The 14,913-nt window shown below is 32.9% G+C and overlaps 4 protein-coding genes across 6 annotated transcripts; 3 read left to right on the forward strand and 1 right to left on the reverse strand.

Moving 5' to 3' along the window:
• Positions 1 to 1,187: 1,187 nt before the first annotated feature.
• On the reverse strand, positions 1,188 to 3,165 carry PDE191 (Mitochondrial transcription termination factor family protein). 2 transcript variants are annotated; one of them, XM_022908107.2, is made up of 2 exons: positions 3,008 to 3,165; positions 1,188 to 2,429 (listed from the first exon to the last, which is right to left on the reverse strand). In XM_022908107.2, exon 2 carries the CDS (start codon positions 2,425 to 2,427, stop codon positions 1,429 to 1,431), a length of 999 nt encoding a protein of 332 aa, XP_022763842.2. In that variant the 5' UTR covers positions 2,428 to 2,429; positions 3,008 to 3,165; the 3' UTR covers positions 1,188 to 1,428. The 2 variants fall into 2 exon arrangements, with proteins under 2 accessions (XP_022763842.2, XP_089605228.1); XM_089749102.1 differs by having other exon boundaries at positions 1,188 to 2,463; positions 3,008 to 3,152.
• A 120-nt stretch (positions 3,166 to 3,285) lies between these two features.
• On the forward strand, positions 3,286 to 4,659 carry LOC111309167 (uncharacterized). The gene has a single exon (XM_022908106.2). The coding sequence runs from the start codon at positions 3,436 to 3,438 to the stop codon at positions 4,471 to 4,473; it is 1,038 nt and encodes a 345-aa protein (XP_022763841.2). The 5' UTR covers positions 3,286 to 3,435; the 3' UTR covers positions 4,474 to 4,659.
• A 4,517-nt stretch (positions 4,660 to 9,176) lies between these two features.
• LOC111308378 (RING-H2 finger protein ATL18-like) lies at positions 9,177 to 10,014 on the forward strand. The gene has a single exon (XM_022906700.2). The coding sequence runs from the start codon at positions 9,443 to 9,445 to the stop codon at positions 9,920 to 9,922; it is 480 nt and encodes a 159-aa protein (XP_022762435.1). The 5' UTR covers positions 9,177 to 9,442; the 3' UTR covers positions 9,923 to 10,014.
• Positions 10,015 to 10,997: 983 nt separating this feature from the next.
• On the forward strand, positions 10,998 to 14,399 carry LOC111309169 (Clathrin adaptor complex small chain family protein). 2 transcript variants are annotated; one of them, XM_022908108.2, is made up of 7 exons: positions 10,998 to 11,207; positions 12,264 to 12,350; positions 12,542 to 12,633; positions 12,727 to 12,835; positions 12,921 to 12,956; positions 13,919 to 14,005; positions 14,088 to 14,399. In XM_022908108.2, exons 1-7 carry the CDS (start codon positions 11,205 to 11,207, stop codon positions 14,157 to 14,159), a joined length of 486 nt encoding a protein of 161 aa, XP_022763843.1. In that variant the 5' UTR covers positions 10,998 to 11,204; the 3' UTR covers positions 14,160 to 14,399. The 2 variants fall into 2 exon arrangements, with proteins under 2 accessions (XP_022763843.1, XP_089605249.1); XM_089749123.1 differs by lacking the exon at positions 10,998 to 11,207 and having other exon boundaries at positions 12,276 to 12,350.
• Positions 14,400 to 14,913: the final 514 nt, after the last annotated feature.

The following is a 14,913-nucleotide window of genomic DNA, read 5'->3' on the forward strand; positions in this document are numbered from 1 at the left end:
GTTCTCCAACAACTCAACTTTGCACAATAAAATTGGAACTTACGTCTATCCTGTTTTGTCCTTAATTTTACCCATTTACAGCACTCTCCAGTAATTTCGCCGCAGGGCCGAGGAGTGTTGAGGTTTTGAGCCCATTTTTTTGGGTTTGGAATACGTATGGGTATTTTTTTTTTTTTCACTTAAATCAGTTTCAATGAAATTGTATATTTGTAATAAGAATTAATGGAATCACCTTTTAACTCTGCAAAAGGTTTTAAAAGACTGTTACATGTTTTTATTTTTTTAATTGTTTTTTATTGCATTGGAAGACATTTGTGTCACCTGCTAATTTTGACAGTGAAATGTCAGTGGATGTGATAATTTTTTTTATAATAATGATATAAAATAAAAAATTATGGACTAAAATGAAACTAAAATAAAAAATTTAGAGTCATGGATGAGATTTATCCTATATTAATTGCTTAACATAACTTTTTTGCAATTTATTTTCTGATCAAATCTTATATTTATATTTAAGATTTAAGAGTTTAATAAGACTATTAGTTTGTCTAAAATAACTACTAATCATATAATTCTAATATGTGCTCATGTGTGCATTAGTACATTTTATAGTTATACTTAATTTTTTGCACCAAAAAAAGTTATGCTTAATTATTAAAATTTTAAATATAAATTATTTAAAAATTAATAAATAAATCATATATTAGTTGGTTGAAATAATACATAAATAATTTATTTTTCTACAGGATGCCGTTGCTAAACATTGGAATTCTTTTGTTTTTTTTTTGATAAACCATTGGAATTCTTGAATCAAATCCATCAAATCCAAGAAATCAACCCCACTTGAAGTTAAAGTCTTAGAAGAATGAATGGGTTAGAGTAACTTAAACCCCAAAATCCACACTTAACAGTTAAACCACTTTTCCCACAAAAAATCCTTCCCTTCCAGTTCAAGCAACAAGCGCATCATTTCCTCTCCTCTTTTCATTTCTCCCTTCTAATTCTTTGTCTCTCCCTCTCCGAAACAATCCATCTAAGAGGACTGTTTCCCAAAGGAACACAAATGGACATTAATGAACTTTAAGAATCATAAGTGATGTTGCATCATTCAGTGCAGAATTACAGTTATGATAATCTCTATAGACTGGGCTAGAGTACTTACTTTAGCAAATACAAGATGCTGTCCATACCTCAATGATAACAGGCAAGCATTCGATCAAATTATAAAGGAATTGGAAGTTAGGCTTCATACACAAAATTTTTAATTCAGACTGAACCATAGAACCACTACATGTTCAGATAAAAGCTGCAGTTGCTGATCTCAATTTCTAATTGATAAACTTAGAAACATAAACAAAAATTCACTTCATATGAGGTGACAATACAAAAAATGATAGATCAAAGAGAATTGGAATGTGGTCTAGTACCTCAGGCAAACCCTTTAAACAAACCAAACTTCAGTTGGAACCTCTTTTGATTGCAGTCCAGCATTTCACTTAAGCTACATCTGACATTCTTCTCTTTCAAAAGTCTGTGCCGCAACTCTAGTCTCTTCTTTAAACCATGACGAAAAAAGTCTGGGTAATTAGCTGCTTCATCAATTTGCCTCCCCATCACCTCAACCAAGAACCTAATCCTAGGTTCTAAAGAATGCTTGATGCTCTTGATCAGAATAGGGGGATAGCCAGTTACCAAAGCTGTTATCTGTCTATCCCCAAATCCACATCTTTTTAGATATGCAAAATTGGTTCTAAGAATCTTGCTCACATCTCTACACAAGACTTCAGGAAAGTTCATGGCGACTGTTTGAAGATCTCTCTCAGACAAACCAACTGATTTTAAAAACTCTGAGGTAGGGTGTAGCCTTTTTTCAACGCTATAACCCATTATAAATGGGTATTTAGCCAGAATTTTACCAATCATCCCTTCTCTGGTAAGGCCAAGGGTGGCAAGAAAGTCAACTATTCCTGTGAGTTTAGATTCAATGCTATAGCTGATGAGCCTTGGATTTAGTAATATCATTTTGCCTAGTTGCTTTTCAGGGACCCCCAAGGCTTGAAAGAAAGCCAGGAGTGGGCAAAGCTTCTCTTCCACACTGTGAGAGATTATGTGAGGGAATCTAGCAATGGCAGAAGCAACTTCATGACGTTTAGTTCCCAGGGTAGCAAGGCACTCTACCATGGGGACAAGCTTCTCATTTAGACCAAGAGCAAGAATTTTGGGGCACCTGGAAACAACAGAAGGCAGCTTTCTCTCTTGAATACCAATGCTTTTCAAGTAAGACCAGTTTTCAGAGGCTCTTTCCTTCTGGACACCCTGAAGGCGCTTACACTTCTTGAACATTTCATTGATACTTTTATCATCAAAACCTTTGTCTCTAAAGAACCACATGATGCTACTACTATTTTGATTGTTGGCAACATCCATGTCTGTTGCAAAGACGAGCCAGCAGGACATTAATCTCTAGAAACAATCATAAATTCACATTGACTTCAAGACTCCAAGTAAAATATGTTGCAATGGCACTATAGTAGAGAAACTCAAAAGCATATGCATTTTTATGCGCCTAGCAGTTATTGAATGCAGTTGCTTTATTAGTCTTGAAAATCTAAAACAAGTTACTTGAAGGATGGTGGAGTCGAGGAGGGGATGGGGGTGGGGGAGAGGGAAAAAAATGTAAGCAATGAGGAAATGAAGCTTCTTGAAAATAGGTTCTTATAAACAATCACTAACAATTAAGACTAACAGAAGATGGATTCAGGATGGCAGAAAGAAACATACGAGCTACATTGAAAATTACTACTTAATCAAGATAAAATGCAAGACCAAGCAGAGTTATTCAGTAAATGATACCAAGAAACAACAAGGGAGAGGTTTCCCAAGACATTGTTTCAAAAAACAAAAAACAAGAAAGAAAAAAAGGAACACAACACAAATTAACTCTATTATACTGTCTGTTTCCAGTGAAAGTAAAAAATTATGGGGCGATTGAAAGAGGCAACATTACCTATTGAAATTGAATTAGAGAAAACCAGAAGCAAAACCCAAGTGCTCTCGGCGAGTGATTGAATTGTCGGACATTAGAGCTGCAAAAGCTACTGGGATGAAGCGGAGCTCCTGGGTAAACCAAAAGCCTTATCCAATATCCAGTGTCCCCTTGCTACTGGGCTTAGCTCTGAAATTAAGGATTTGCTCGCTTTCACTGCCTAAATTATCGCTATTACCCTTGAAGCTTGCACTTAATTACTATTTTACCCCTGGCCAATATTGGCTCCTCCCGTCCTTTCTCTTACTCTTCCTCCTCTTTCTGTTTTGTTATGGTCCCAAAACCCTAAATTCCTTTAGCTTAAACCCTCGCTCTGTCAAAGTCAAAAGCAGTTTCTTTGAATTGAAGAAGAAAGCAACGGCCTTTGATATAGAAAGTAGTGATACAATATGGAATCATCACAAGCTTGGGTTTTTGCGAAGCTGATTAAGATGTTAACTTTGAAGCTCCACCACCCCATTCCAAGAGCACCGCCTTCACTCTATCTCTTGCAAACGCGCCTTTTCAGCGATATAAGGCGACCCGTCAGAGACAGCGAACGTAGCAGTTTTAATAGCAATAGGGATAGTGATAAGGCTCCCGAGCCTATTCCCGACAGACCCTTAAGGGGTCAGAGGCCTCTCAATCCCTCTTCCAGAGAAACCAAAGGAGCCACCCTTAATAGTAATGGTTCCTCTTTTCAATCCCCCAATACCAAGTTTACTTCTGGTCCTGACAAGAAGAGAGAGGACTCTCAATCTGATGTAAACTTTCTGGAAAAATTCAAGCTTGGCCTTGACAACAAGAGAGAAAAACAGCCCTCATATTTAGAAGCAGCAGCCCAGGTACGGATAAAAGAGCAAGAAGAAAAGCTTTCTCCGCCACAGGATGCTAATGAGATTTTCAAGAAAATGAAGGAGACGGGTCTCATCCCCAATGCCGTAGCTATGCTTGATGGGCTCTGCAAAGATGGGCTTATCCAAGAAGCAATGAAACTTTTTGGATCAATGCGGGAGAAAGGCACAATCCCGGAAGTTGTTATATACACAGCTGTTGTTGATGGCTTCTGCAAAGCCCATAAGCTTGATGATGCAAAGAGAATTTTCAGGAAGATGCAATCGAAAGGGGTAATTCCTAATGCCTTTACTTATACCGTCTTGATTCAAGGATTGTATAAATGTAACCAATTGGATGATGCCATTGAGTTTTGTTTAGAAATGCTTGAAGCGGGACATTCTCCAAATGTAACCACATTTGTGGGCTTAGTTGATAGATTATGTAAGGAGAAGGGTGTGGAAGAAGCAGAGACCGTTATTGGAACTTTAAAACAAAAGGGATTTGTGGTTGATGACAAAGCTGTTAGAAAGTTTCTGGATACGAAGGCACCTTTTTCACCTTTGGTGTGGGAAGCAATATTAGGGAAGAAAACCTCTCAGAGAACATTTTAAGTCTTTTTTTTTTCTTTCTTTTGTTAGGCTCCCAACATTTGTAAGTCTCTTTTTCCTGTCCCTTTTTCTTGGTTTCCTGTTATTTGTTTCCCCCTTGTGTGGGACAATAAGGAAAATTCTTAGATTTTATGAATGGATGTTACCTCTTCTTTTCTATACAATTTCTTATGTTTGTGTTTTGCTGCCTTTGAATGTGTTGGTTTTTATGATTTCAACTGTTATCACTGAATGCGAGATGGAAGCAATTAGCAACCATGCTTTCTTTTTTTCAGTAGCTCTTACTACAATTGCTGCTATGTTGCGTCATAAATCATCATACGTTGCAGGAGAAAACTAAAATCAGATTAAAAATATATAGCAGAATGATTAGATAAATGAGTTATCCTTAAACTGCAAGAAAAGAAACAAAAGGACAGGGAAACATGGAAATGATCATGATTTTTTATTTTTGGCTACTTTAGCATTTAGTAATGTTGAACCACTATCCAGTTCCAGGAAGACATGTGCAATTTGTCAGATTCATTTGGATTGAAAATCTACATGCAGAATTTGCATTTCATATCAGTTGATCCAGTGATAAGAATGCCTAAGTAGGGCCATTCACTTTGGAATTCTGTTTACTGTTTAAGCTATGCAAGCCATTAGAAATGGAGATCCTAATTTTTTGGCCCAAACCTTCACAATAGCACTTCTTCCTTGTACCTGCATAACCATCTAGTACTGTTTTGCAAGTGTTGTTGACCTAATCAGATGATTTGCTTGTCACAAGTTGCTGTTTCGACAAACAGTATCATGACATAATGTTTTAAGTCAGGCTTGGTAAAAAGATGTCTTAATATGCATACTAGTTTCATTAGTCTCCTAATGGACATTCTGCAATATCTTGACTAGCTCCTGGAGTTGGAGGAGTTGCGGAGACAGCTCAAGGAGCTTATTGATGCATGCTACATCAGACCATCAAAAGCCCCATAAGTGATGTGTTAATGTGTATTATATTTTCTTTAGACTTCAGATGGGCATTTCGTAATATCTTGGCTAAGTTTGGATGAACCAATTTTCTCATATGGTTCCTTTTTTCTTGTTGCATAACAAATGGCTACAAGTCTATGAGTATGTTATGGCATTGCAGATAGAATGACAAAATGTGGGCAATGGTAGACGTAACAGGGCCTTGGAATGATGGCTTAGCTATTAGCAGATCTAAACAATAAGGAGTAATGATTTAGAAGAGTATGTCAATGCCTTTGTGGGGGTGGAAGCAATCTCTTGAAAGAAAGGAGATGGAATTGCAGTCTCTGGTCAAACAAGTTGATGTGGATCCGTGATAGTAGTGGGTCCGATCAAGCAGAGAAAGCAAAGGCAGTAGTGGACGCATTGATCACATTAGCAGTCGTTGTTGGCATGGTGGAGTTAGCAGAACTGTCATGAATGCTATTTTAAATTTTGCTGTTTCTTATAAACTGAAATTGACATATATAAGCGATGGCTATTTTGAATCAAGCGGTTTATTCGTTGCACTGATCTAAATGTTGAATTTAAATCTGGTAAGAGATGTGGATGTGCAAGTGCATATTGTTAGTACTCGACAAGTCCAGGGATCTTTCTTAGTTTTGTGAAATCATGAATTTACCTGAACATAAAAAGTGAATTCTCTAAAATTACTGCAATCTTCCTGATAATATTGAAATGTTAACCTTGGAATGAATAGGAATCTCTCAGGAGCCTTAGCATTTCGTTGCCATATGTATCTTGGGAGACCCCCAGCTTGAACAATATATCGTCTAATTGCTGTGAAATCTTTCTGCCTTGTTAGCACAGCACCTACTGTCAAGTGTCAAGAACCAAGATGCAACCACTGCCCGGCTGAATGCTTTAATCAGCAAGATCGTTATCCAAACCTTTGTTGAAGGATCAGAATGGATCGATCTCATCGCATCAGAGGTCGACTGAAATGATTGAATATATTTCCCAGTATGTCCTGCGATGAATGTGCATCGCACGTGATAAGGCATTGTTTCATTTCAAGGCATCCAAAGGTTGAAATGTTAAGCACAACTCACCAATAGAACTCTCGATGCCCTATAAGATCTTTGTGATTTGGTCGGTCTTATTTATTTCCTCGTAATAGAAGGATAGTCAAACCTATGTTGGAGGGATGACAACCAACTTTCTGTGGGTGTTCCCTGCTTCGGTTGTCCTCATAATATGTTGACCCTAGAATTGATATATTCATGTTGTTGTTTTGATAAGCATACGCAAACGCTTCAGCGTGGGTTTGATAAAACTGCACGTGTTGCCTTCTGATCGTTGGGGAAACCAAGCCACGTGTAGCCTTTAAACATTGTTCCCAAAAGATAAGGGAGATTCAAACGGGTTTACATTAATCATTGAGATAATATTTAATCAATGGTGCACTGCATTTGTAGTCAGCCTATTTTTTTCATTAGGGAGATTCTCCAATGAAAAAAGAGCTCATTGAACCTGAAGATTAGTTTAATTTGTTGCAATCACCTATACAACATTTTAAGATTCAAATCTAACACTTGCATTTTCTACTTTTATTCAAGTTTCGACCTCTTTTTGCAAAAATATTTTACTGAAACGTTATACAGTGAAGAAGTTCAATGCACCGCACTGTTCAAAGCATAACTTGAATAGTTTAGGTGCTATAAAAACTCTAGGTTTGCAAAACAGGTTTGGGGAAACTCTAGATTTGCAAAAGAAACGCAAACAGTTTAGCCTGAGTTAAGGAGCCAATTCAGGAACAATCTGTCGTCGGCTAAGGTCAACGAGGGTCAGACTGTCGATAAGACAAACGATTGTCGAATTTTCATCTGCAAGTTGAGCAGTAGATTATAGGGAAAGACGACCTTGGCGCGAGCAACTCTACATAAATTACGACGAGTCTTTCAACAATTAAACTAGAACTGGAATTTACCTTCTAAATCTGTTGTCAACTTGGTCTTGTTTATAAGCCTAACCAACTTTTGTTTGGGCTTAATTTGTAGGTTTGAGCAGGAAATGAGCCTTTAAAACTCGTCTGAAAGCACAAAAGACTTATCATGAAAAGGCTGGATGTAGATTTAATAATTTGTATATTAATATTTATTTAATTTGTATTTAATATATATATATAATATAAAAATTATTATATCATTATTTGTATTCGTATGTCAAATACAAAAATATTATTTTATACTTATTAAACTTATATATTATTTTTATATGCATTTAAAATTATTGAATCTAGTTCAACTTAAAAGTTTTGTTTAACGAATCTAATATCTATATATATAATATATATATATATATATATTATATAACAACATACATAAATAAATTTATTACATAGATACTTATATGAACAATTCTTTTAAATAATACATAAGATAATTTTTTTAAAAAATAAGATAATATTTTTTAATTACAAATTACAAAATTTTAATTTATTCAAATATCAAAGTTATTCAAATTATAATTGAAAATTAAATCAATTTAGAGATATATATTTTAAAGTTAAAAATATAAAATATGGATTTTATTTTTTTAATAAATAATTTTAGTTGTTTACTAAATAATCTTATTTTAAAAATTATTTAATTATTAAAATATTTCAAATGTATTTAAAAATTACAAAGATTAAGTTTATCCAAATCTTTCAATAATATTTTTTATCTTGATTTAAAATTTTGATTTAAAAAATTATCTTTTTAAAAAATTTACGTAAGACATTAAAAATTCAAATAATTTTATATAAGATTTTAAAAATTTAAAAAATTTTCATCTTAAATCTTTAAATAATACGATCACAAAAAATGATTATATCCATTTGAACTCTATTTATAAAATTTATATTTCAAATAAATGCAAAAAATTTAATATTATCTTTATCACATATTATATTCATTTTAAATTTAAAAATTATCTATTTAATTTTAATTATCACTAAAAAATTCTTCTACAAATTTAAGACTACAAATATAATGTGTTATATATTAATATTTTATTTTTTAAGTAACTTTTTTGAAGATATATTTTATTACTATTGTAATTTTTTTTTGTTAATAAATTTTTTCTAAAATATATTTTATTGTTATTATAATTTCATTCTTATGAAAAATAATTTTTTTCAATTTATGTTTTCTTTTTTCACATATTTTCACATATTTTTCATATATTGTATAATAATTTAGTCAAGATTACTAAAGTGAAAATGTGTTAATACTTCTTTTATTATTTAATTTATTATTTAATAATATATATTTTTATTTGTTAAAAAAGATATAATTTATTTTTATTTGATATAATTTTACATATTTATAAATATTATTGTAAATAAAAAAATCTAAAGGAAAGATAAAAATTTTTTTTGCTGTTTTCAGAAAATTTATTTTTTAATGATAAATCAATATATATAAATTAAAAAAAAACTAATTAATATATATTTATATTAAATAAATAAAATTATTTCGTACATCATATGATTATAATATAGTTAATTTATATTTTATGTGCTGATTAATTTATTACTGGAATTCTTGCTTTGGCTGGAAGCGCGGCTTCTAAACATGAATATGTTTTTATCCAAAATAAACTAAAGGGAAGACTCAGGGGATGTGGGGTCGGCGCCGGCCCTGCACCCCCGCCAAATTCAGAGTTCGATAACCACCCACGCAATTAAAAAAACTCGACTTCTATATTATAAGTTTTTTCAAACACTTTAATATTCTTTTGGCAAGGATGAAATGAACCTCCCCAAAAGTCAAATCTCTGCGAGAAATTGGAGTACTGGGGAACACTTGCATGTTATTTTTACTCCAACATAAAGAAATTAAGTCGCTGACCCTTTGAGCTTCTTCGGTATATAAAGGGATGAACATCCCTCAATTTTCATGTCAAAACTATTACCTTCAGACACCACCACCTTATACCAGAAAAAAAGAAAGAACTCCATCGCAGAAGGGAAAAAATGATTTCTCTAATGTGTTCTAACTCGGATTTATCCACTGCTGCCCTTATTTTCTACACTTGTGTGTGGATCCCATATCTTCAGCTGAAGAAAGCTCTTCTCAGGGTACTTGGCTTTGTCTTTCCATGGTATCAAGCAGAGGAGAGCTGCCAGGTGATGAATGTTTGCCTACCGGTGGCAAGGTTTGAAGATTTGAAACTTTCTAACGGCAGCAGAGGAAGTACAAACGGAGAAGAAGTAGAGGAAGTGTGCTCCATTTGCTTGGTGGAGTTCGAGAAGGAAGACGTTGTGAGCCAACTCCACAAATGCGGACATCTGTTCCATATGAACTGCATTGAGAAATGGCTGGACCGTGATCAATTCACCTGCCCACTTTGCAGGTCTTTCTTGTTTGCTAATACAAATTCTTCTCATACAAAATGCGGAACCGATAGTCCACAAACCACCTCCAACCTACTTTCTTCTTGGCTTTCATTTTAATTTTCTTTTTTCTTTCTTTATTTTTTTCATTGGAGGCACTATTTTATGTAAAAATTCAGAGCAGATATGTGCATTTCAAATACAAAAAAAATAATATATTGAAATAGTTGCAATTCTTTTTTTTTTTCTTTATTTCCTCTTGATTTATACAAGCCATTACAGTAAAATGAAGAGTCACTAATTGCTTTTGTCCTAGCTGTGGTTCAGTTTAGTTAGGAAAAGGTTGATTATGGCATTATGTCCTATGATGATAACTTTAAGACGGCTAAACATCCAAGTCGACGGAGTGGGAATTCAATATATAATAGTAGAACATATTTTTTGTATTTACATTATATTTGATCTTATTATTAAAATTAAAATTTTAATATTTTTTTCTACAAATCATATACTATTAACAAAATCTATCAACATGTACGAATATATATGATTGCCTTGGTTCTCTTTCTTTTTGTTTGAATAATCAACAAACAAAAGGGTGACTGTATTATTTCAAATGGCATGAGGCAGGTGCATGATGGCAAGTGATAATTTGTATTATTTCAGATCTGCCAATTTGATGGACCGTCCAAGAAGTTGTTTTATCAGCCTTCAAAATTTTGCTTTCATAAGATTACACGCACCAGTCAAAGCAAATTAAATCAATAACAACTTATTTTATTCAAATTGAATCATTAGATTGTGCACATTCAAATTGATTGGATTGAACAGAAAGTAGTGAAAATTTTATTTTAAAATTTTAAATTGAGTTAACACAATGATTTTTAAATTATATTAAAATATTTAATATAATATTTAAAATTTAAAATTTTAATATAATATTTGAATTATAAATTTATTAATTAATATATTTATTTTTAATATAATTAGTTTTAAATAATAATAAATAAGGTATAAATAATTCTTCAAATATTATATAATCCAAATATCTTTTTTAAAATTTTAAATTTTGATTATTATATTAAATATTTTACTATAACTTTATAACTAAGCATGACATTAATCATTTTAATTTCTCGGCGATTTATCAGAAAAAATTGGAAATATTGGGCCATCACTCCATCAGAAGCTTCTCATTTTAGGTTGGGTCATTGTCTCTGCTCATACCCGCTCAGGATTAGAATTTTTACTTTTTCTTTATTTTTTTAAAGGAATTAAATTGTTCATATAACGATAAAATCGGTTCAGCGGCACAACTCTGAATCCGGAAACCGGTTTCTGAGCTTTTCGACAGCCCAATTTTTTTTTTTTTTTTTTACTTCACGGCTGGCCAAGATCAACGATGGTAAACTAACTCTCTTTTTCATATTTTGATCGTGTTGTTATGATTATTCGGTGAATTATAATCGAAATTCTTCCTCATTTTCTGATCCAAATAATGGATCTGTTTTTCCTGCTTCTTGGCGCTGTTTATATTCATGATTCGGCGAATCATGAATTTTGTTATATATATATATATATATATGTTTTTGTGATCTTAAAATCCCTTTTTTGCCGTAGTCGATTGAATCTAAGCTTTGCGCCTCCTCGTTTTTCTTTGGATCTGCGACTTGGTTCAACTGTTTGTTTTTTGATCGGTAGTTTATGTATTCCTGTAGTTTATTGTAATTGGTTCATTTTGATAGTTCTTCGGATTCATTATTAGATCCAGCTTATTTCCTTATTTCAACTTATTTGCTTGAAATTTTGTTCTGATTTCTTATCATACTTGATCGTACTTAAACATTTCGGTTTAATGGTTAATTTTGGAATATTCAAGGTTGACTAGTTAGTTGTTAGTTCTAGTGATTTCTATGAGATTGTTCTGTTTGCAACTGTTACAAAGATTTCTGTTATGCGTTAACTTGTTACGCATATTGAAGATATCATTTTGCTCTTCTTTTTCCAGTAATTGTGGGGATGAAATTATTTGATATATAAAGGAGATGTCATGATGTATACATTAATTATTGAAAAAATTGGCCATGAAGCACAGGCTAAGAGGATGACTAGGTAACATGTTATTAATCCGAATCCTGTCTAGGAACTACTAATTCATATAATTTACATTAGGTGCTGGAATTTAGGGCTTCTTGAAGATTCTCTAGGACTAAAATGCTTTTATGCTAATATTGCAAAAGTTACATGTTATATAGGGTGACTGTCAGCTCTCATAGTGCTAGCTAAGAGCGAATTTTTATTCATTTTGTGATTCAATTATCACAGTTTTATATTATATATATCCTCCTAGTATTATTCCGTTCTAATTTTTTAATTTTACTCTAGAAACTTAAAAATCAAGCCTCACTATAGGTTGTTGTATTGCTTCTATATGTAATCTATGAGCCTTTTTGTGTTTCAGATTCACTTTGTACTTCTAATTAGTCGACAAGGGAAAGTTAGGTTGACAAAATGGTATTCTCCTTATTCTCAGAAGGAAAGAACGAAGGTATGACTAGCTCATTTGGTTAAATTCATTGATTATTTATGCAAAGTTTTCACCTTAAAGGGTAAAGTCTTTATAAGATCCGGGTGCATTTTTCTTTGTCAGCTTTTTGCCTTTAGTACTTTGTTGATACTTTTTCTAAGCTGGTCTTGCCTTCATGGTATTAATGCTTTATGACAATGCATTTTGTGAAGGTTATCCGTGAGCTCAGTGGAGTGATTCTCACAAGAGGGCCCAAACTCTGTAATTTTGTTGAATGGAGAGGATTTAAAGTCGTTTATAAAAGGTAATGCTATAATATGTTAGTGAGACTTTGTTCAGTATGAATCTATTTGACCTTTTTGAAAGGTTATCAACTAAATTGGGTTAAATTATGCAGATATGCTAGTCTTTACTTCTGCATGTGCATTGACCAGGATGACAATGAATTAGAGATTCTAGAAATTATTCATCACTATGTTGAGATTCTTGACCGATACTTTGGCAGTGTGAGTTAACTTAAACTTGACCTTTTATGCGAGTATTAATGACCCCTTTATATCTTCATCTGATTATGAATTAATATATATCCAGGTCTGCGAATTGGACTTGATCTTCAACTTTCATAAGGTACATTTGTTATGCTTCTCATGTACCTGTGGTTAGGGGTTCTCTTTCATCAAGAGATTTTCTTTTACAGCAATTTACATTTTGAGTTTATGTTGAAATTGTGCTTTCATTCGTGTAATTTTTAGCAGCACTTACCCCCCCTTCCCACTTTGTTAACTCTCCATTCTTCTCATCCCTTAAACATACCCAATCATATCCTCCTTTCCTTCTATTGTGTATTTTTTAAACCATAAAATCTAAACTCTCCGTACTTGCTCCCATACCTGGGTATCTCTTGATGTTCTGCAGTCTCAATTATCCTTAAGAAGCACCTAACTTGTATCTCTCTGAATTGATGTCTGTCAATTGAGTGGTTCAAGTGCATTTCTTCCAGTATGGCACTGTGAATTTTCTTTGACTTTTTTAATAAATCCCAAAAAAGGGCTTGTGGAATGTTAACCTTGTGGTTGTTGATTGGCATTATGTAGTTGAGATTTTTATTGGTTGGCTGCTCATATGGAGGATTGCAGAGTCTGATATATCTGAGAAAGGACTTTTTTTTTTTTTTTTTTTTTATTTTCCTAAAAAAATATAGTAATTCTTTTGGTTTTTGGCATCTGTCTCCTTCATGATGCAATGGACTAGTATTTACATGTGGGTTCTTTTGGTCTTCCAAACAAGTTGCTTATGTTATCAGCTTGTGAATTTTGATCATGATGTCAGCAAAATATTGGTGTCCAAATAATTGTATCCATTTTTAGAGGAAAATGTGGTTTCTGAAAATAGGAGGTACATGTGTAATTTTGATATAGACTTGAGGGTGTTGATTTTGTAGTTTACCCTTTTTTCTTATAAATGACTTATGTTATAAATGGTCATTCCCAATTTGTTCAGTAAGTAAATAGCATTGATTTTATCATTATAGATCATGGATTTTGAAATAGGACCTTTGCTTAACTCTTTGTTGCTGTTTAACCTTGAAGGCTTACTATATATTGGATGAACTCTTGATTGCTGGTGAACTTCAAGAGTCAAGCAAGAAAACTGTTGCACGTTTAATAGCTGCACAGGTAGAATTTTTTTCATTGTTAAATTGTCTGTGGTTTATGATAATTTCCAATTTTCTAAGTGAATTGTTTTATTGAGTTGTAGGATTCACTGGTGGAGACTGCGAAAGAACAGGCCAGTTCGATTAGCAATATAATTGCACAGGCCACGAAGTAGGTTATTATGAGTCACCGCTGTTTGTCTTGGTTGATTTGGAGTATCATCTATACTAAATTCTTTTTGAATTTCATTTTGAGAACCGAATTTGTGTGTTATGAATGTAGATCTAAGGGATTTTTGTAGAATTTACAGCTCTTCATATCGCACATATTATATTATGTATATGGTTATGCATTTTGGTTTCAAGTGTGAATTTGTTGGCTATAACATGCGACGGGCCTTGTTGATTTTTGTTCATTTTGAAGTTGATGTTTTTATTGTTGTCTTATATTGGCATTGGCTAAGAGGTATGCTAGGATGATGCTTTGGCCTTGAGCTATGGGTAGATAGATTTAATTGTGATGACGCACTGAATTTGCTTTTCTTCTTTGTCGCTTTTGGCATGGTGCTAGAACCCTATTCAGAGATTTTTTGACGGTATTGATCCAGAGGCGACCTACATATCAATCTTTTTTTTTTTTTTTGGTTAAAAACAGAAAGAACAGGGAAGATCGATGTTGGTGATTTTCGGGATGTCATCGGCGTTTACGTTGCACATGTGGCAGAAGTGCGGCCGCACTTGGGCTTAGTTTATACTTCAAAGTAATTTTTACGTTTAAAAATTATTTTTTTCAATTTCAATGTTAAATAACAAAAAAATATAATTTTCTAGTTTAAATTTTTTATTTGCAAATTCAAACAAAAAAAAAAACAGTTGAAGTATTTTGCCGAAAAAAGTACGTCTGGAATTATTATATTTTATATTTTATTA

Source organism: Durio zibethinus, chromosome 2 (genome assembly GCF_047325235.1).
Source record: "Durio zibethinus cultivar Kanyao isolate XHJ-2024 chromosome 2, ASM4732523v1, whole genome shotgun sequence".
Classification (NCBI taxonomy): domain Eukaryota; kingdom Viridiplantae; phylum Streptophyta; class Magnoliopsida; order Malvales; family Malvaceae; genus Durio; species Durio zibethinus.